A 20,805-nucleotide genomic window follows, 5' to 3' on the forward strand; every position below is an offset into this window, starting at 1 on the left:
GCTGAGAACAAAGTTGACACTGTGACTTACTAGAGTAGACTTCTTCCACTCACGGTTTGTATGGAGACCAGACAGGATGAGGCGTGCAGAGTCCCACAGGCATTCAGCATGGGCTAAATACAGTAAGCACCTGCAACCCCATTGTCACCATCATGGTCTGAGGACCCAGCTGCTAGACTTGTTTTACTCACAACGGAGGTTGAGACGTTAGCAGACTCTTGCAGGGCACTCCACCATGCAGCATTAGACGGTGGCCCGGTTCCAACAGCAATCCCTTCATTCTTTCTAAATCAGAGTCTGGCAAGTGTGAGGTACTATGAGGAGATGGTAAACAGAAGAAGGTAGCCTGGGACAGCGGAGTTGGCCCAGATCTTGGGCCCTCTGTAATTACGCCTGATGCCCAAATGGCCCCAAACAAATATGGGCTGCGACCCTGTGCTTGTACCATGCCTGTTGCCAGCTATTTCCAGTAGGAAAAAAAAAAAAAAAAAAAAGCAAACATCAGGGAGATTAGGATGAGGCTCACACCAAGCTGCTCCCCTCCAGACATCTGTATCCTCTCAGGAAACACAACTAAGATCCCTAGTCTCCTCCGATACTGAGTGGATATTCTTCCCACTTTTTCCCAGAACTTCGCAAACTCACAGAGGGAGAATTCCTTGTCTTAAAATGATGGGTTATGGGCTGTAGAGATGGCTCAGAGGTTAAGAACACAGAGGTTTCAAATCCCAGCACCCATATGGCAGTTCATAAACACCCATACTTGCAGTTCCAGGGAACTATTCCGACCTCCATAAGTACCAGACATGTACATGGTACACATACATATGTACAAGCAAAACTCATTACATATAAAATAACAAAAATGATGAATTGTCATTCCTAAATATATGTCCATGCCATCTCAGTGGAGAGGGTCTCTTGCCCATATTCTGATAGCCCAGACAGCTCTTGGCTGTATTCCTTCCTGTGGGATATAAACTCTGCTGGCCAACAACAGAGCTGGGCACTGCCATGAGCCCCACTCCACGTCTCCAGGTACCCCAGATGCAGCTCTGTTCCAAGGACCTTAAGGCTGAGCTGATACAAGGAAAGCCCACACAGGACATGTCAGTCTGGGGGAGTCGGACATAGAAACAGAACCCCAAGAAAAGGACAGGTAGAGAGCCGGGGGACAGACATGGTGTTCCCAGGAGCCCCACCCTCTCACCTTGCATGTGTCCTGACACAATCACTAGGACTCTGACAACACCTGTCTCAACAGGTAGGGTGGTACAAACCCTAGGTGAAGCACCCAGGAGGCTGAGACAGGAGGATAAAGACTTGAAAGATGGCCTAAGAGTGACACACAGTGAGACCCTGACCCAAAAACAAAACAAGAGGAAGAAGAGGAGGAGGGGAAGACAGACAGACAAAAACCAAAAGCAATCCTCAGAGCCTGCTCTTGCCACTGCTGGGCCCAGGTCCCCGCCCTGCCCCTAAGGCACGCTTTCTGCCTATACCTAAGTCCCTTAACCTCCTGGCCTTCCTTCCTATTTCTCTGCCCCAACAGATCTCACTTGCCACTCAGAGACAAGACACCCCACCCCCAGAGTAAGCTAGAAGTCCATCTGCAAGTCTAAACCATACACAAGAACCTAGTAACAGACAGGCAAGAGGCCCACCTGGCCAGTCACAGAGGTCTCACTGACATCTCTGAGCTCCTCCTAGAACACAGGACAAATATTTACTGAGGAACGAGTGAGACTTTCGTCGCTAAGTCACCTGCACATCTTTTAAGTTTTCTGAAGTCGATTTTATTGGTAATGCCTCCAAGGAACCTTCTGATGGAATGAGCACCCATAAGAAGGTCAGAGGGTCAGGCTTAAAGATGTTGGATGAATTAATGCAGCCATCCCTGCCTCCCAGAGGTCAAAATTCTTCCAAGTAAGTCAGTGACAAGTGAGAGGCCAGGTCTTCTAACACATGTGCCAGGCAGGTGCACTACACAGGGGTCTGCTCCCATCCACCCAATGGATGAAACAGGCACCTTTGACCCAAGAGGCTCTGCACAGGGTAAGACTTCTAAGGAAGATAGGCTCCCAAGGCCTCTGTAGGGCTCCAGGTTCCTACCAAATGGACCAGACATGACATCTCGGGGGGCAACTGGCCTCCAGCTGCTTCCTACAAGGTCCTGCTTTTGAATCCATCCCTTCTAAATCCAAGCCCCAACTCTCAGGCACCACAGAGATCCCAGGAAAGCAAAGGGATATGAGTCATCATAGCCAAGGCAGGATTGGATGAAGAATCCTGCAGGGGCCTAGGGAGAGGCCACTCAGACTCAGCCAATACATGTCATGGACTAAAAGGTGAGGGTCCATCCCCATGCTCCCCAAACCCCACCATCCTCTCCAAAAAATGCAGGATAAACAATCTTCAGTGTGGCACACACCCCATCCCATTCCACCAGGACTGTCCCCAAAGAGATTGCCTGCAAGGATGCTGTGGAGCTTGGTGTCTCTACAGAGGCACACTCATCGTGGAATCAAGCTCGGCTTTAGAAAGCAGCCATCCCAAGCAAGTTCTGGGCCACAGAAGCAATCAAGAATCAACACCCCATCACTGAAAGCATAAGTGATTTAAGAGATCCTCATTCCAATTGTCCCCAAAGGCTTGCTGGAAATGTGTAATGTGACCCCAGGTAAGACAAGCTGAGGCTTTTGGGTTACTATGGAGTTTTGTTTAGTTTTGTGTTTGTTTTCAAAACGGTTTCTCTGTGTAGCCCTGGCTGTCCTGGAATTTACTCTGTAGACCAGGCTGGCCTCCAACTCAGAGATCCACCTGCCTCTGCCTCCCAAGTGCTGGGATTAAAGGTGTGTGCCACCACCGCCTGGCTACTGTGTTTATTTTTATGGTTACTGTGTATAGCAAGTTACAATAAAGCTCCATTTTGAAGAATGACACAAAGTTTCCTTTCAAAAGAAACATTTGCCAGGGTAAGGAATCCAATTCCGTGTGGGATCTGGAAACAGGAAAAGTACTTCAAGGAGTGAAACCTGGCTAAAGAAGTTTGAGTGAAGTGTGCCGTTCAGTCCCTAGCATCGAGCCAAAGTTCTCGCCCTGGTTTCAAAGTTGGCACAGCCAACTAAGTCCCTTAGGAGAAGTGGATTGGAGGGTATGTGCGTCAAACTTTTACCCTTCTGTTGTTATTGGTGTTTTGGTGCATTTTTTTTTTTTTTTACTACTTTTTAAATTTAGTATGGAGGGAAGCTTACGTCGTGGTGCACATGTGGACACCAGAGGACAACCTGCATCTACCATGAGGGTCCCAGGAATGGAACTGGGGTCAACAGGTTTGTCAGCAAGAGCCTTTATCTGCTGAGCCATCTCAGCAGCCTTTCTTGCTACTTTTGAGACAGAGTCATATACCCGAGGCTGACCTCAAATGTGATATATAACCAAGGAAGGCCTTGAACTCTTGATGTTCCTGCCTCCACCGCATGGGTGCTGGGATTATAGGTATGCTCTACCACTCCTGGGGATACTGCTTTAAAAATTTCTTCAGTAAGTCTTGTTTCCTCAAGACCAAAAGTGTAAAGGCATACAGGCTGTTTAAAAGTGAGGTTAGATGTAAACTCTGAGGGAATTAACAATCCAGGTGCTACAAAGCTCTGAAGAGAATCATCAAGGGTCTTCCAAGAATCTCTGGAGGGAGAGACACATGTGGAGCTGACCACATGCTTTCCACTCTTAAATAAGTGAGACTTGAGAGGGGCCCAGGGATCTGTCCCAGGCTAGAGGAGCAGGAGGAGGCCCAGGCCTTTCCCTCCCTGCCTCACTTAGGCCCCAACCCTTGACCCTGCACAGAGCTAGCTGGAGGTCTAAACCCACGAATAGGCACCACTCAGGGTGCACTTGAGCATAAGAAAACACCTGCCATAACTGAGCCCTTTTACAACCCAGAGCCCAAATAGGTGTAAATGCATCGAGGCTAATGAACTGCCTGTCTCAAATCAAACTGAAACCCTCAGTCAGATAAGTAGTGAGGTGACTAGGCCTCCAAAACCAAAACAAAAACAGACAACAAACCTCTTAAAGTACCAAGACTGGTCACTGATCTAATCTCCCCTTTCTTTGCTTGCCTGGGCAGAAGCCCAACTGACAGGTACCCAACTGCAGGCCCTGAACTGAGACAGGAAGAAGGGGTTCCACCACTCTTGGGGCTACTCAGGACCAGATTTCCAGCATTTCTGAATTTGGGGAGGCCTCCAGGCTCTTACCCATTGTGATCTAGCCACCGGCCCTAAGAGATGGATATCAGTTGGTTGCTGTTTAGAGTGCCCTGTTTGGAACAGAACCTAGGGGTCACACAGCTTTGAGGGCTCTCCACAGCCCTAGATATTTGGGGGAGGCAGCATAGGATACTCAAGAGATTTCAGCGAGCCATAAAAGGCCACCCCTCCTAAGGCCAGTCAGGTTACCCATGAGGGTCGGCCTCTGTCCCGGGGCCTACAGATGAGCAGGCCCATCACATCCCTGTTTCCTAGCTCCCCATACTTGACTAGACCAGAGGCCACAGCTCTCTTTTAAGATTACTAAAGATCCTGGGTGTTAGCAAACAGGAGGGTCTTCTCTCTGGAAGGAAGGTCCGAGACCATCCAGAACTACACACGCTTCTCTCCCTCCAGTCTGCTACTAGCTGCTAAAAACTCACACCCAGGGGACAGACAGACCTGTCCAGCTTCGGGCCAACCCTCTTGAGGCCCAAGCACATCCCACAGGCAAAGTCAGACACAAGAGAACCTGTTGGAGCAGTTTAAGCAGGATGATCACCTTTTTCTCCTCCTCTTACTTCTGAGTAGAAAGGGACTTAGGCTCCTGAAAAGTAGGCACAAGGCCAGGTCATGGCCACCGGCAAAGGGCCGAGAGAGGGCGGGTTTAGTATCTCCGGGCTTACCTCCTTCCCCCTCCCCATCTTCCTTAAAGAGCATAAGGTCATGTCAAAACTGGGGTGTCCCTGCCTGGAGAGGAGAGGAAGAAAATGGGGAACTGAGCAGGCCAGGAAGGAGGTGGCCAAGCCATAACACCTCCACCCCAACACACAGACAGACACTCACATCGGTCTGTCACTGCACTCGCGTCTAGGCCCGCAGGCCGGCCCGGGCCGTAGGCGCGCAGGGTCCCCGGAGGGGTCCAGCCCGCCAGGACAAGGTCCTGGGGAGGTTTCCCGGCTCCGGCCGGGACTAGGGGCATCGGCCACCACCTCGCTACCGTCCCTAGGTCTGCACTAGCCCTGCCAGCTCCCGAGCCCGCCAGTCGCGCCTCTCGGGGGACCCGCGCCGGGCCGCGCGCCCGCCTCTCCCGGCCCGGCCGCCCCGAGCCCGCGCGGGGAAAGTTCCTGTAACTTCGCAGGGGGCTGGCGGCGGGGGCCCCGGGCCTGGGCCTCGTCCGGCTCCGGGCCTCCGCGGCCACTGCGGCCCCGCTGTCAGGCGGCCGTGTCCCAGCCCCATAGCTGCCGGAGCCCCAACTTCCCCGCGCCCCTCGCCCGCCCCGGCCGCGGGCCTCGCTTTGTGCGCCGCGGCCGTACGCCCCCGCCCTGGGCACAAAAGGGCGCGCGGCCCGGCGGCCGAACACCGCTGCGGTGCCCAGCGGGGCCCCGGGCGCGCGGCTGGGGTGCGGGGCTCGGTGGGCCGGGCGGGCCGCGGCGCGCTCACCTGCCGTGGAACCAGTCCTTGCAGGCGTCGCACTCGATCATGAAGCGGGTAACGTCGTAGGGCAGCCGGCAGACGCAGTACACGGGCACCGTCGCCATGTTGCCGCGCCGCCGCTCGCCCCGCCGCTGCGCTGCCCGGGTCGGGCCGGGCCGGGCCGGGGGCCGCGCGGCGAGGGCGGCGGGGGCGGCGGGCGCGGGCGCCGCGGCCGGAGCGGACGGGACCGGGGGCGCTCGGCAGGGCCCGCGCGCGCGCTCGCGGCCGGGCGCGTCCACACAATGCCGGCGCGGGCTGCTGGGGCCGCGCCGGGAGCCGCCCGCCGGGCCGCGGGGCGCAAGGCTGAGAGTGCGCGGGGGGCCCGGCCGCGCGCGGGACACAAAGCGAATGGACGCGCGGGGGCGGCGGGCGGGGAGCCGCGGCCCCACCGAAGGGACCCCCGGCCGCCGAGCGGCCGCTACGTCAGCGCCCCGGGTGGCGCCGCCTCCGCCCGCCGGCCTGGGCCCCGCTCCCGCCGCCGGGAAGGCGGGCCGCGGTAGAAGGTGGGCCGCGGGCCCGGGAGAGCCAGCAGCCAGGCCGGGGGGACCCGACTGGGAGAGGGTGGCCCCGGGACGACAGGGGAGACGAGTCGCGGAGCCCCCTGCCTCCGACTGCGTGAGCACAGTCCGCACAGCCCTGCCTCAGCCAGAAGCAACTCCTTGGCCTTAACTTTCTTCTGACCCCAAAGTGGGATGGACAGGGGGATTTTCCTCCTCTTCCTGGGCCCGGCAGCTTCCCTCCCATCCCGAACTGCGTTTGAGTTGCTGGCTCTTGAACAACCTCCCCTTCCCCTTCTTCCTAACTGGGGGCTGTCTTGCTCCCTCGCGCGATCCAGTGAACTTTCCTGATGCTCCGGCCCCCAGAGGTGGAGGACAAAAGTCAGGGAACCCGAGAGAGAGCTACTGTGGGACACAGCTTACCTGGCATTGGTGCTGCCCAGAAGCCCTCATTACAGCCCCTAGTCCCCCAGACCTTAGGGGCGGAGGACAGTCCAGTGACTTGCATCTGAGCCACAGGATTGGGGAGAAGACAAGGGGTTGTGTTGTCACTCACGCCCCTGCAGCCTTGCCCTCAACTGGCTCTCTGGTCTCACCTATCCTACTTAGGGCTTGTTTGTTCATTTGCTGGTGGGCTACGAATGGGGGGTCCTCTATACCCTACCCAGATCGCCCCTGATAAGCAGTGTGCCACATACCCAGTAAGAAACCTATCTGCTAGATTAGCCTCCTTTCTGCTTGTCCCCACATAACACTTGGAGATGCTAGTCTCTGCAGGTGAACTCTAGAGTCTCAGGCCTCCACTTACCTTGTCAAAGCAGAGTCCTCAACATCCCTGCCCAAACTTCAGCTGCCAAGCAACCATTTGCTCCATTGCTGGCGTCTCAAGGAGATCATTTCATTGAGTCAGAATCTGCCCTCAGCCACCCCCTACTTTCCCCAAACTTGTGAACCCAGAAATACAACTCAGGATCTGGACCAGGACAAACAGTGTGTTAGCTAAGGGCACACATGTGGAAGGGGAGATAGGAAAAAAAAACCTGGGAAATTGGGGGCAGGTAGGGTACACTTCCAAACTATACAGAAAGAACTCAGTTCAAGCCACCTGCCTGAATTCCAGCTGTCACCTTTGGTCTCCTTTGTCCTGGTGGTTCTTCTCATGAGAAGGCAAGGAATAACTATTAAGCCACTATCCCTGGATAGCATCAGCACCAGGTATGAATTCCTGCAAATAAAGAGTGGGGTCTATTGGAAACCCAGAGTGAGTCCTGGTAGGGGCAGACACTACCCCTGTTACCTAAGGGACCCTCTGTTTTCCCAAGAGGTGGTGCTGATGCCATTTAGCAGAAGTGAAGACCGAAGCTCAGAGCAGTTTAAAGCAGAAGAGGAGCGGCCTGCCAAGGGCTGGGGCAGAGGGACAAGGGAAGAGCCCACCTCCACAAGTCCTGAACCTGTGCCTCTCACCTCACTCTTCTTTCAGAAAGCCTGTTCTTGTGGGGTGCTGGCCACTCGGTGGTGCCTCCATCTACTCTCTCTGCCTTCTGGTGTTCTCTCTGGCAGCCGGCTGTGCCCACTCTAGCTGGCCCTGTGCTTGGAGGCCAGATAGTTAGTTCCCTGATTCTTAGGGCTCTCCCGGGGTTGATGCACTGTGTGCCAGCAGACAGAGCCCATCCCAGGCCTCTGCCTCTAACTTCTGTTCTTTCCCCCCCTCTTATCTTTAGATGTTTATTGAGCACCTACTGTATGCTGACAGCTGTGCATCAGAGCTGAGAAGAGTCAGTTTTCCTGTTCACTGTGGAGTAGAGAGACCCAGGGATGGACTTAGATTTGAGTAGACAGTGGAGGAAAGCATGGAAAGGCTGAACAGGTAAGTCATCCTCTGAGACTATGACCTAGGAGAGGGGACAAGGAGGTGATAGTGGGATGCTCCTGCTGGCCAAGAGGAAGAGGTACTCCAGAGCAGGGGCAGCGTGATCTGGTGGCCCCCTCTACTGGCGCTTCTACCCCCTCCACTCCTTATGGCTCAGCTTCTTCAGTTCAGTGCCTGTGTTCCCACACCACCATTCATCCCCATTGGCCTGGCCTGTGGCCCTGTAAGGGGAACTGGCTCATGGCTATGTGATCCCCACACCAGCCTTGTAAGGGACAGAACCTCAACTTCTAGGCATAGACAAGCCTCCCTCCACTGAGGCACACTGAGCAACTCTGTTGTTTTGCTTGAAAATACTAGGTTTTCCAGAACCATTCCTAAAGAAATGGACCTTTCCTCCTGGGATGGTGCTGGCCTCCTTGTCAAGGTTTTTCCCCAACCCCATTTATGTATTTAGTGTATGTGTGTGACCATGGAGCATCTGACATAGTGTGTGCCTGGAGGTCAAAGAACAACTATGCAGTCTTCGGTTCCCTCCACCATGTGGGTCCTAGGGACTGAACTCAAGTTGTCAGGCTTAGTGGCAAGCACTACTGGCTGAGCCCTCTTATCTGGCCCCTCCTTCATTGAGAATTCTGACATGGGTGGGTTGTTTCTGGACACTTTGTTATATGCAGATTGTCAATGTATCTCTTTATGCTGATGTTACATAGTTTTCATTACTGTACTTTGTAGTAAGCTTTGTCTCCAGGAAGTGTGAATCTTCTAACTCTTTTATGTAGTTGGAGACCTTCTCTGCAGCCCCTGCCAAGCCTTGTTAGTCCAACAATCCATTTATAAAATAAACACACAGACATTTATATTATTTAAACTGCTTGGCCATTAGCTCAGGCCTACCATTGTCTAGCTCTTATTCTTATATTTAGCCCATTTCTATTAATCTATATTTTGCTACGTGGTTTGTGCCACAGCACTTTTTATAAGATTTCTATGGCTACTCATGCTTCCTTAAGATTCCAAAGGAGTTGGGCAGTGGTGGCGCATGCCTTTAATCCCAGCACTCAGGAGGCAGAGATGGGTAGATCTCTGTGAGTTCAAGGCCAGCCTGGTCTACAGAGCTACTTCCAGGAGAGCCAGGACTGTTACACAGAGAAACATTGTCTCGAAAACCAAAACCAAACAAACAAATAAAACAAAAGATTCAAACAAAACGAATTTGAGCATAGATTTTCTTCCTTAAGTTTTTCCTGGGGCCAGGTAAAGGTGTTTGTCTTGCAAAGCTGGCAACCTGACTCTGATAGATTCTCCAGCACCTGCATTAAGGTGGATGGGAGAACTAACTCTGCAAAATTATCTTCTGACCACCACATGGGTGCCATGCCATGTATAGACACACACACACACACACACACACACACACACACACACACAAAGGATTTATAAACACTTATTTTTTAAGAAAATGAGATTTTGCTATGGATTGTAGGAAAAGCTATAGGTTTTAATTAATTAATTAATCAATCACTATTTATTAATTTTCAAGAGGACAACTACTAGGAGTCGGTTACTCTTGTTCTACCATATGGGGCCTGTAGATCAAATTCAGGTTGTCAGACTTGGCAGCAAATGCCTTTACCTGCCGAGGCATCTCAACAGCACTATACAGTGCTTTTAAGTAGTTATGTATGAAGTTTTCTAATCTGTGAACACAATCTGTCTTTCCATATAATTACTCTGAGCAAAATCTGGTCATTTGCCTTGCCTCCTTGGTTTATTCTTGAATAGTTTTTTTTTTTTTTTTTTTAACTATTACACTCATTTATTTTTACCATTTACTTAATGTGTGTGTGTGTGTATCTGTATGTGTGCACAGGGGCTACAGAGGACAACTTGGAGGAGCCTGTTCTTTCCTACTATGTATATCCCACTGTTCAAACTCAGGTAACCATCAAACTTAGAGACAAGCACCTTTATCTGCTGAGCCATTACACTGGTCCACTGACTGTTATATATGTCTTTTTTAGTTTTTATGTATATGGGTGTTTTGCCTATGTCTGTACATCAGCTATGTGTCTGGTGCCCAATGAAGCCAGAAGAGGGTGTTGGATCTCAGACTGGAGTTACAGGCTATTGCTATCTGCCATGTGGGTGCTGGGACTTGAACCTGGGTCCTCTGGAAGAACAGCCAATGCTTCTAATTGTAGAACCATCACTTCAGCAACATGCCCTCCCCCCTTCTTAAAAACAGTCTCTTGTAATGTAGACTGGCATCCAACTTAACAGGTGGCTGAGCATGACCTTGAACCCTGTATCCCCCCCACCTCTAGCTCTTGAGTTTATGGCTTACAGTCATGTACCACCACACCTGGCTTTTGGTGTGCTGGGACTGAAACCCAGGACTTCATGCATGCTAGGAAAGCACTTTACCAACCGAGCTACATCATTTATTTATTTTAGGCTATTCATTGTTAGTGTATGGAAACAAAACTGACTTTCCATGTTGATCTTGTATATTGCTCTTTACTGAAGTCATGTATTTTAACAAAAGGTGTTACATGATGGTGCACACACATGCACATATAGTGTTTAGAGCTATCCTGGACACATGCACTCTGCCTAACTCCCACCTGTTCTCCAGATCTTCCCCCACTGTGGCTTACCTGGTACCTTGGAAGTCTTCACTCACTCTGCTGTTTTTCCTGGAACCACCCCTGCTGTCTCATTTTTTTTTTTTTTTTTTTAACGTGGATTCCTTCTAACTTGTGTGTTTGTATAACTGTTCCTGCTCTCCCTACTCAGGTGACATTTCTCAGTCCCAGAGAACTGTGCCATCTGTAGCTCTGTAGTGCCAGTCCCATTAACTCTCCTGGAGTGATCAGTCAGGGCATCAAAGACTAGACGGGTATCCCTCTACCCAGGGATAATCAGGTCTTTTGATCCATGGGTTTGGGGGTGCTTGTGCAGGGCTCACTATGGTACTTGGTTCAGACCCTCAGCCTGAAATCCCATCTCCCCTTGTCCAAAAAGCATGACCACTGTAGTTCTGGCTCCTTAGGTATATCCATTCTCTATGGAACCACAAAACTGTCCACATTCTACCCTGAGCCATTTCCAATCCCAGAAGCCGGAGGGTGCAGGGTAGGGGTAAGTATAGGCTCTGGGTGAGTAGAAGTGATCCTACTATGGCATATGAAAATCCAGGAGGGTTTAACAAAGGACCAGAGACTGGGTGCCCTGGATGCAGGCATTTACCATCTCTGGTTCTGGAAGCCAAAAGTCCCCTCTCAAGGGTCTGCAAGGCTTCAGTCCTTTAGAGGCATCTGAGAAGGATCTATGTCTGGCCTCTGTCCACCTTCTCATAGCTTCCTGGCCTAGGACAGTGTCATTCCTGTCTTCCCATGGCCTTGACCCTGTGCTTCTGTGTCCAAGTTCCCTTTTTATAAGAACACCATGGGATAAGGGCCCATTCTACTCCAACATGACCTTGTCCCAACTCCTCAGCTACTTGTATCTGCAGAGGCCTTATTTCCAAATAAGGATATGTTCTGAGATCCTAGTAGTCATGTCTTGGACCAATGAGTTGAGGGAGGGGGACATGGTTCAGACCCTAACATAGGGTGCTACATCTTTACAAAGCTTCAATATGACTTCACCTGAGGGCCTCCAGGTCACCTTAGTTTGAGCCATGTGGATAGCTTCCTGGATGAGCTCCCAGGGTGATGACAGGGAGCCTGAGCACCCTACTGTAGTTTGGGAAATGCAGAGCAGTATCTCCCACCCAGGGAACCATGTGTGGAGGATATGGGCAGGGTTGGCAGCCCCACTAGGACAGACCCATGACAAAAAGATCTCTTCACTGTCCACCCCACCACATGAAGGGCTAAGCAGCAGAAAACATGTTTCTGTCATGGGGAGAGGTAGGCTGTGAGGGAAACAATAAATTAGCATATTCTCAGAGCTGGTCACTAATGTTTGCCCTGCAGGAAGAGTTGAGATAGGCTGACTTCTTTGCGGGGTTTTGTTTCTTTTTCTTTCTTTCTTTTCTTTTCTTTTTTTTTTTTTTTGAGACAGGGTTTCTCTGTGTAGCCCTGGCTGTCCTAGAACTCACTCTGTAGACCAGGCTGGCCTTGAACTCACAGACATTTGCCTGCCTCTGCCTCTTGAATGCTGGGATTATGTCAGACCTCAGGTCTTCTTAGAGATCCAGGGACAGGCTGAGCTGTGTCCCTGTTGTCCGTGTAAGTGATGTGTGGATGAAGGTATAGACAGGAATTATCAAACATCCTCTGTCAAACAGGAAACCAAGAATGAGGCTATATTAACCATAACCATCAACATGTTTACCCTCCCTAGAAATCAAGGTCATATCAATGAAAGCCGATCTTTGCCTGTCCAAATTGGCAAAACACCATCAGACTGGCCTTGCCACGCAGCTGAGTTTGTTCATACAAACAGCTTCTGGACTCTAGGGGCCAGCTATACCAGGAATAAGAAGCAACCAGGACTCACCTACACAGTGGCCTGTTCACCCCTCACCCCATCTCCTGACCTTATATTTTGCTTATTAAATGTGAACACTTGTGTTGCTCCCCCATTTTAATGGAAATGCTTCAAGGGACAAGCCTTACGCCTTGTCCTTGAAGGGAGAGCAAGGCCTGGTAAAGGTGCTACACAAGAGCCTTTAGTAAGCAGAACGTCCCCTCTGTGCTGAGGAGAAAGAAAATTCGTATTACAACAAAAAAGAAGACCCAGTGTTCACAAGTTGTTTCAAGATGGCAGAGTTACAGCAAAAAACATAAAGTTTCTTTTTAAAAAATGAGAAAAATGAAACACAACAAAAACCCATGAAGAGCATCAACCGGACCCCAATCTGCCATCTGACCAGGACCACCACCAGGTTGAGTTCATCTTGGGTGTGTACAAAGCCTCAGATCTGTTCCTGAGTTCTGGCTAGTGCCACATACTCTTGGCACTGGTCTCCTAGTGATGCCCTGCAATCCCAGTGGTATGTGAAGAAGACGAGTGTGTCCCCGGCAAAGTGAGGGTCTAGTTCCATATCCCTGGAGCCTCCAGAACATTCTCCTTCATGCTCAAGCCTAAACTTCCAGTCCTTAAGATGGAAGCCTACCTTGGAGCCAAGAGTGGTCTCTTAGGCCTTAAACACATGCAATCCAAGTGATATGAAAGCAGGGGAAGGGGTCGGGGGAGAGATCCCATCCCTGAGATCCCTGTCTTTGGGACTTGATGGAGCACAAAACTACTAGCCCCTCAGTTTAAGCCAGAAGGCTGTTCTGGTCAGTTTGCTGGCCTCAGGTCAGCTGGACTGAGGATCCAGAACAGTGAGGTTTGTGTCACCACGGGGAGACCCTGCGAGGGTACCATGTGTGAAAGCATATTCAGAGTAACAGTCTTCTGCTTCGGTTGCAAGGCCATTCTTTTGAAATCCAGAGTGCACTGGACTTGCTTCCCATAGGCCACAGTCCTCCCTGGGACCGTGGCTTTGTAAGATGATATAGGCCCAGCTACCAAACACAGCCAAAGGTTCTGGTGGCCTGATACTGGCAACAGGTACCAAGGTTCACTGTCACTGAGACCCTGGAGACCAAATTAATAGAGTCAGTCAATAAGTAATCTCCCCTGGAATTTGGAGGTCAGAGCATAGTAGGCAGACGCCGGTGAGTCTGGCCGGGTGGATGGAACTCTGGTCCTGACGCCTCCGGGGATCGCAGCCAGTGCAAGGAACCCAGCTAATACAAGGCCGCAGAGGCGGCTCTTTAAGTAGCAGGGCCTGACCGACCGAGCAGGCGCAGTCCCAGGCCTCGTCACGCGGTTCCGCCCTGGCGCGGCAGCCTGAGCGGCCAGCAGGCTTCGGCATGGCTCGGCCCCGCCCCTAGACGCGCGCGCATCTGCCGCGCAAGCCTCGCCCTGCCCGCCGAGCCAGAGGCCTAGGCTAGGAGTGCTGGCTGCAGGCACTTCCTGGCCACTAAGCCAGACACGCCTAAACCTGGCTGCAAGGAGATCGAGGTAAAAAGATGGCATAAAAAGCAGCCACACTGGTAACTCCAAGTTTAAGAAGGATTTAATGCAGATCAATTTTCCCCCCTTAGGCCTTTATGAAAGTCACTTTTGACTTCTCAGCCTGATTGTCTTTAGTGGAACTCAAAACATTGTGCTCAGAATAATCTTCATATTAACTACCTTCTAATGTCCCTCTAGAATTACTCAGACAGGGCACGGTATTTCTGAACTTTCTGTTATCTGATGAAACTCTTCATGAGCTACCTCAATTTGAAAAAAACCTCTAAAACTTATGCTTTTACAAATGAATTTAAAAGCCACACCATACTTTATACTAAAAGAATAAAGATTTTTATTAAGCATTGTAAGTTGCATTCAATAGCCTCCAGATACACCACACCACAATCCATCGACAGTCAATCAGACCCAACAGCAGTTCATTCTTCACAATCCATGAGTTAGGGCGGAACTCCCTTCAACTTACAGTAAGATCCTACTTAGCTCTTGCGGGCAGGGGCTGGGGAGTTACACCTCATTTCTGATCACTAATGTGATGAAGAGCATCGGAAGTATATGAAACGTAAGAAGTGATTCTGATTCAAAGTACATTGTTTGGAAACAGTAACAAAACATCGAAATGATAGAAGTATACCTGCTTCTACTAAATTCCTGATGGGAAACTTCTCAAGAACAAGCAATCTGTTTCCTGCTACAGAAGGGGAGGGGTATTTTCTTTTTATAAGATCAAAGGGGTTTTTTTTTTTTCACAGAATTTCATATTTTGCTAATATGAAGGTATAAAACAGCAACAAAGAACAATAATGCACACAGCAGTGAGTACACCAGGGTAATGTCGATATTCCAAACGGCTAGATAATTTTGGGGGGTTTAGAATAAATGCAACAGAGGTCAATAATCACAAAATTTTAAGGTTAGAGCAAGATCAGTCAATGACTAAACAGAGTTAACATCTTTTATAGGACTATTACTGATTATTAGCATTTTTGTTTTGCAAATGGGCACATACTGGTAAGAATGGAAGAAAGGACAATAACATGCATAATATTAACTACACACTTTAAAAATTATGAACCATGCAGAAGTTTAGCTCAAGTAGTAGTACTAATGGTCTACATCCGATTCAAAACCACATAGCTCATTGATCACAGATGCATGGTATTAGTCACGAAGTTTCAGAACACATTGTGTTGATTTTGAAAGGTCATTTGCATCTTCTATGATTTCAACTTTATCTCCATTGAACTTGCTTGTAAAGTATGTATGATGGATGTACTGTGTATTCAAAATCAGCACAACAGTAGTTTACTCTATCATTTTTTTTAGTTTTGATAGTTGCACTTTTTTTTAACACAAAAGAACCACATCAACAGTGATGGAATTTAAGTAAGAAAGAAAAACTGTGGTTGTGCCTTATTTCTTTCATAATCATAAAAATCAAAGCCTTAAATCAAAGCTTCATTGTGAAACAGTAATGCAGAAATCAAATATAATGGCATACATATGGTGCCAAATGCTAAAATTATATTTTAAGCTATATATACTTAAAGACTGCCAAAATTTGTTTTCTTTATAGTTCAAGAAACACAACTCTAGGCTTTTGTCATAACCAGTTAAAACTTTGTGTACTTCATTTTAAGTGCGGGAGTCAAATGCTCTTCATTTTCTTTCTCTCTTTTTTGTTTTATTGTAGCATTTTGACTACAACTGGTTAAAACTAAAAAACTGTGTTGTTTAAATCTCTGATATCAAAGAGGGATCTGAATTTCCAAAGTCCTCATTTTTCTCTTACGGAAAGGACAAAATGTACGTAACTGCAGGCTCTCTTTCTCTCCAGATATTCCGAAATCCTTACCCTTCCAGCGTCCTTCACCCTCTATAAAAATAAGTTTACTCTTCTTTATTTAAGACAGCTGCCTCCAGAGCAGCCTCCCTGCGGCAGGCGCTGTCTGTACTTAGTGCATTTAAGTGAGGATTTGTATTGCACGTTTTAGAGTCATTGTTCAAGGCACTTTCAGAGTGGCTGAGGGCCCTAGAGTCGCCTGTGCTCCCATTCAGTTGAGGCACTGGCTTCTCCTCGGCCATCACTCCGTTTTCAGCCAGGGACCCTTCTGAGGACATGGCAGAGGACTTGGATTCCCCCGATTTTGACTTCAGTTCCTTGGCCACTTCTTCTGCTGACGCAGCATAAGGAGGCCTGCCCTGTTGAGAAGAAGAGGTGACAGGAGCCTTAGTATGGAGGCGGGGGGGGGGGGAGCTGGACTGGGGAACAACATGGACAGACAGAGACAGGGCTTAGCCATAATGCCTCAGCCAGAGAATTCAAAAGCAAATGTGAGAGGCTAGGCCCCCTGCCTCTGTTCTGCTTGGCCTTCAGCAGTCTTGGCTAATTCCTTTGTGGCCCCTTCCTTCAACATCTCTGCTGGTAATGTTTGTTTTGACATGACGAAGTCCCTTGGAGTGCTCTATCTAACCCTTTACATAGTACCTAGTTATTTAAAGTTACAAGCACCTTTTTGGTGAGTCTCCTCTGAAATGGAGGCTATCCTCACACTTTCTAAAATGCATACGTCTCAGAACACACATGCCCCATCTTTAAACAAACTCCGTCAGGCAACCTCAACACAAAGCGAGGCTGTATGAATAACAGCACGAGGGTTGAGAATGTCCTCTGCTGGACTGCCCCTCCTCCTCTAAGCAGGTTGACAAATAATCCCCTTGAAAAATAATGGACCTTGAGCCTGACACATTTCCCAACAGAAGGCTCTCCGAGATGGTGATGCTTCCATACTGACATGTGACAGACACTGGCCTGGCAGATTTCTGCTGCAAGCCTTCTCCCCTTAGAAACCAAGTTTCTAAGTCATCAAGCTATGACAGTCTAGGACTATAAAAGTCCTTTAGACAAGTGAGACTGAACGGGCAATGGGGGCTTTAGAAAGGGTCCCGGGTGGGGAGTGAGGAGGATGGTGGGACTCACAGTGACACTTGCTCAAGCTTGAGAACAGACTAAAAGCCACCAAAATACAAACAGCATCAAAGGTGGTCCAAACCTTAACAGGCATTTCACCAAGACAACACAGAAGTGACATAGCAATTACATACACATGAAAAGATGTGATAAACACTAGGTCACCAGAAAAACACACATTTAAACAATATACCACTACACAATGATTAAAATGGTCAAATAGCCAGAATAAAAGTGAAAGGTGGTGTTTATTTTTGCTCTTTTGGGGGGGCCTACCACCCAGCTCCAAAATAAAGCAGACGCAGGGGCTTATTCTTAATTATAAATGCCAGCTCTTAGCTTGGCTTGTTTCTTGCCAGCTTTCCTTAACTTTAAATTATCCCATCGACCTTTTGCCTCTGGGCTTTTCCCATCTTCTTACTTCCATAAATCTTACTCTTACTCCATGGCTTGCTGTGTAGCTGAGTGGCTGGCGCCTGGAGTCCTCCTCCTTCTCTGGCTACTTCTTTTCCCAGAGTTCTACTTCTATATATTCTCTCTGCCTTCTAGCCCCACTTGTCTTTTTCCTGCCTCACTATTGGCCATTCAGATCTTTATTAGGTCATTAGATGTTTTAGGCAGGCACACTAACACAGCTTCAGAGTTAAACAAAAGTAACACACCTTAAAATAATATTCTGCAACAGTAAGGTACTATCCTTCACTACAGACAGAATTATAAAACAATGCTGCTACTCAGGAAGGCAGTTCAGTGGCTCAGCACTAAGCTAATTCTTGCCATGTGATCCAGCTATCTTACTCCTTGAATTTATCCCATAGAGATGAGAACTTGGGAAACTATAAAAAGCCTACACTCAGTGTTGCTCATTTGAGGTGCTAGGAATCAAACCCAGGGCCTTGCCAGCACTATAGCACTGAACAACACCCCCAGCTCCACTGAGATGTCCACACAGTTCTGTTAATTCAACTGCCCAAACTGTAAGCTACCAAGACATCTTTTAGCAGGTGAACAGAACAAACTGAGATGTGTCTAGACAATGGAGTATTATTAAATGAAAAGGAAATAGACTCTCTAATCACAAAATGACAAGGAGGAACTTAAAATACATATTGTATGCTAGAGAGATGGCTCAGTGATTAACAGTACTGACTGCTTTCCAGAGGACCCAGGTTCAATTCCCAGCACCCACATGGCAATTGACAGTTGCCAGCAGTCGTGACACAGGCCTTTAATCCCAGCACTCGGAAGGCAGAGGCAGGAGGATCTCTGTGAGTTTGAGGCTAGCCTGGGCTACAGAGCTAGCACTAGGACAGCCAGGGACACACAGTGAAACCCTGTCTCGAAAAACCAAACCAAACACAAACAAAAACCCAAGCGTCTGAAAAGACAATAAATGGATGTAATTCTACCCATTTAACCTTCTGGGAAAGGCAAAACTTGGGGGATAGTAAAAATAATCAGAAGCCCCCAGAAATCTCAGACAAAGTAGCAAGTGGGTGGAGGGTGCAGTAGAAAATATTTAGGGTAGTGACACTTCTGCCACAATCTGGGAATGCAGACCCTTCAGCACATTTCTGTTTGAACTGGTGGAATGTACGGCACCAAGAGTGAGGTCTGACATAAGCTAATGTTGTGGAACATTTGTTTAACTAGGTAAACATGTGTTACACTTGTTTATGTTGCAGAATATTACTTTAACTATATAAAAATGTATTACATTTATGTTGCATTTGTTTAATTAGGTAAAGATGTGTTGCTTTGCCTGCCTAAGGTACCTGGTTGGTCTAATAAAAAGCTGAACAGCCCCCCCAAAAAAGAAAGAAAGAAAGCTGAATAGCCAATTGCAGTAGAGGGCTAAGCCAGGCTGGCAGGCAGAGAGAAGAAAGAATTAGGGAGAGGGAGAGAGAGATGCCCAGGGCCAGCCAGGCAGCTGACAGACAGACAGACAGACAGACATGGAGTAAGACATACAGAAAGGTAAAAGCCCCAAGGCAAAATGTAGATAAAGAGAACCTGGTTAAATTAAATTCTAAGAGTTGGTGGGACAAGCATAAGATAAGGCCAAGCATTCATTACTAATAAGTCTCCTCTGTGTCATGATTTGGGAGCTGGTTGGAGGCCCAAAGAAAGCCTGCTACAAGCTATGAACTGGGGAGATTCTGTGTGTCCTGGAGGTGCATCACTTTGAGAGATGAGTGGACAGTGGGAAGGCAGAGGAGAGTGCAGTAGTGTGGGGAAGTCTACCTTTCTTAGTACTGTGACCCTAAAACAATCCTAAAAATTAGTCTTTAAAAACAAACAAAACAAACAAACAAACAAAAACAGCTGGGCATGGTGGTGCATTCCCTTAATTCTAGCACTCAGGCAGAGGCAGGCAAATCTCTGTGAGTTCGAGGCCAGCCTGGTGCACATAGCAAGTTCCAAGATAGTAAGGGCTATGTAGAGAGATCCTGCCTCAAAAAATAATAAATAAACATAAACAAGCAAACAAACCCAAACAAGTAGGGCTCAAGTGGGTAAAAACACTGACATTCTGATTTCAATCTCAGGAATGTACACAAAGGTGAAAGAAAAAGAACTAATGTGACCAAGTTGAGATTTTAGTGGCAAGCGGCCAGTGTGCTCATGAATATATACACATGCACCATCCTGACATACACACAGTAACAAAAATAAATACATAAGGTGTGACATGGTGGCACAGTGGTCCAAAACTTTAATCCCAGCACCCAGGAGACAGTAGCAGGGAATCTCTATGAAGTTGAGGTCAACCTGGTCTACATTACAAGTTCCAGGCCATCCAGGGCTATGTAGCCAGATGGTCTCAGCAACAACCAAAGAAAGAAAAAAGGAAAACAAAACAAAATAAAAACCCTAAGATAAACTGACGCCTGAGTTATAAAACAAAAGAGAAGAGAGGAGACAAGCAATGGGGAGCCTGCCAAGTATCAAAGGCAGACATGCAAGAGCCAGCGAGGGCTTCTGGGAGAGGCAGCTAGGCTTCATGGGAAACCAAAACCAATCAGAGCACATAGGTCTAAGACACAGCTGAATTTAATGTGAATGACATTAGGTAAGTTGAAGAAAATGGAGTAAAGCAAGACAACAATGGAGAAAGTCTACAAGTCAGTGTCCTGCTTAGGAAAACAATTTTCACACTGAACAGTTTCCTTCAGTCCTTCCTAAGGGGCAATTCTTCAAGTACCCACTGAGAAAAGGGCTTCAGAGACCAAAACAGATGCCTACAGCCTGAAGGGGACATGGGACAAAAAGGTATTTATAGAACCAAGACAAATGAGGCAAATCATGGCTCCCCGCCCGGATACCAAATGAGAATAGCACAGCCAGTGCTTAAAATGAGGGTGGTGCAAGAATGCAAGGGGCACTCGTGTGTACACACACACACACACACACACACACACGCACGCACGCACGCACGCACGCACGCACGCACACGGCCTCCAGCTGTTCTCAGCACAGGAGGCTGCCCGTGACACGCACCGGGAGCAGGTATGCAGCCTGTGTGTGTGTACTATGTGACAAAGCACTGACTAATCATGGATGAGATCATTTAATTAACTCCCCCAGAAGCAAGATTCTCCAAGATGGACAAGAGTACATTTAGATACTGTAATAGAGTATTAGTAAATCTGTTTGAACAGATTCTCATCAAGAATTTTATTGGGACAAGGAGTGACAGCACAC

The 20,805-nt window shown here is 48.5% G+C and overlaps 2 protein-coding genes and 1 long non-coding RNA gene across 3 annotated transcripts in view; 1 reads left to right on the top strand and 2 right to left on the bottom strand.

Annotated features, from left to right (window-relative positions):
* Phf2 (PHD finger protein 2) overlaps positions 1 to 5,905 on the bottom strand; it is a 73,672-nt gene extending 67,767 nt beyond the window's left edge. Inside the window, exon 1 of the mRNA XM_036189006.1 lies at positions 5,694 to 5,905. Coding sequence (XP_036044899.1) covers positions 5,694 to 5,791 — 98 coding nt within the window. The 5' untranslated portion in view covers positions 5,792 to 5,905. The remainder of the gene's footprint in view (positions 1 to 5,693) is intronic.
* Positions 5,906 to 5,938: 33 nt separating this feature from the next.
* LOC118584742 lies at positions 5,939 to 14,515 on the top strand. The gene is made up of 3 exons (XR_004945048.1): positions 5,939 to 6,229; positions 7,945 to 8,090; positions 12,447 to 14,515. It is a non-coding gene; the product is annotated as an uncharacterized LOC118584742 (long non-coding RNA).
* Fam120a (family with sequence similarity 120A) overlaps positions 14,440 to 20,805 on the bottom strand; it is a 97,918-nt gene continuing 91,552 nt past the window's right edge. The window contains exon 18 of the mRNA XM_036189005.1: positions 14,440 to 16,331. Within this exon, the coding sequence (XP_036044898.1) occupies positions 16,020 to 16,331 (312 nt within the window). The 3' untranslated portion in view covers positions 14,440 to 16,019. The remainder of the gene's footprint in view (positions 16,332 to 20,805) is intronic.

The sequence above is a fragment of the Onychomys torridus genome, chromosome 5 (assembly GCF_903995425.1).
Source record: "Onychomys torridus chromosome 5, mOncTor1.1, whole genome shotgun sequence".
NCBI lineage: Eukaryota > Metazoa > Chordata > Mammalia > Rodentia > Cricetidae > Onychomys > Onychomys torridus.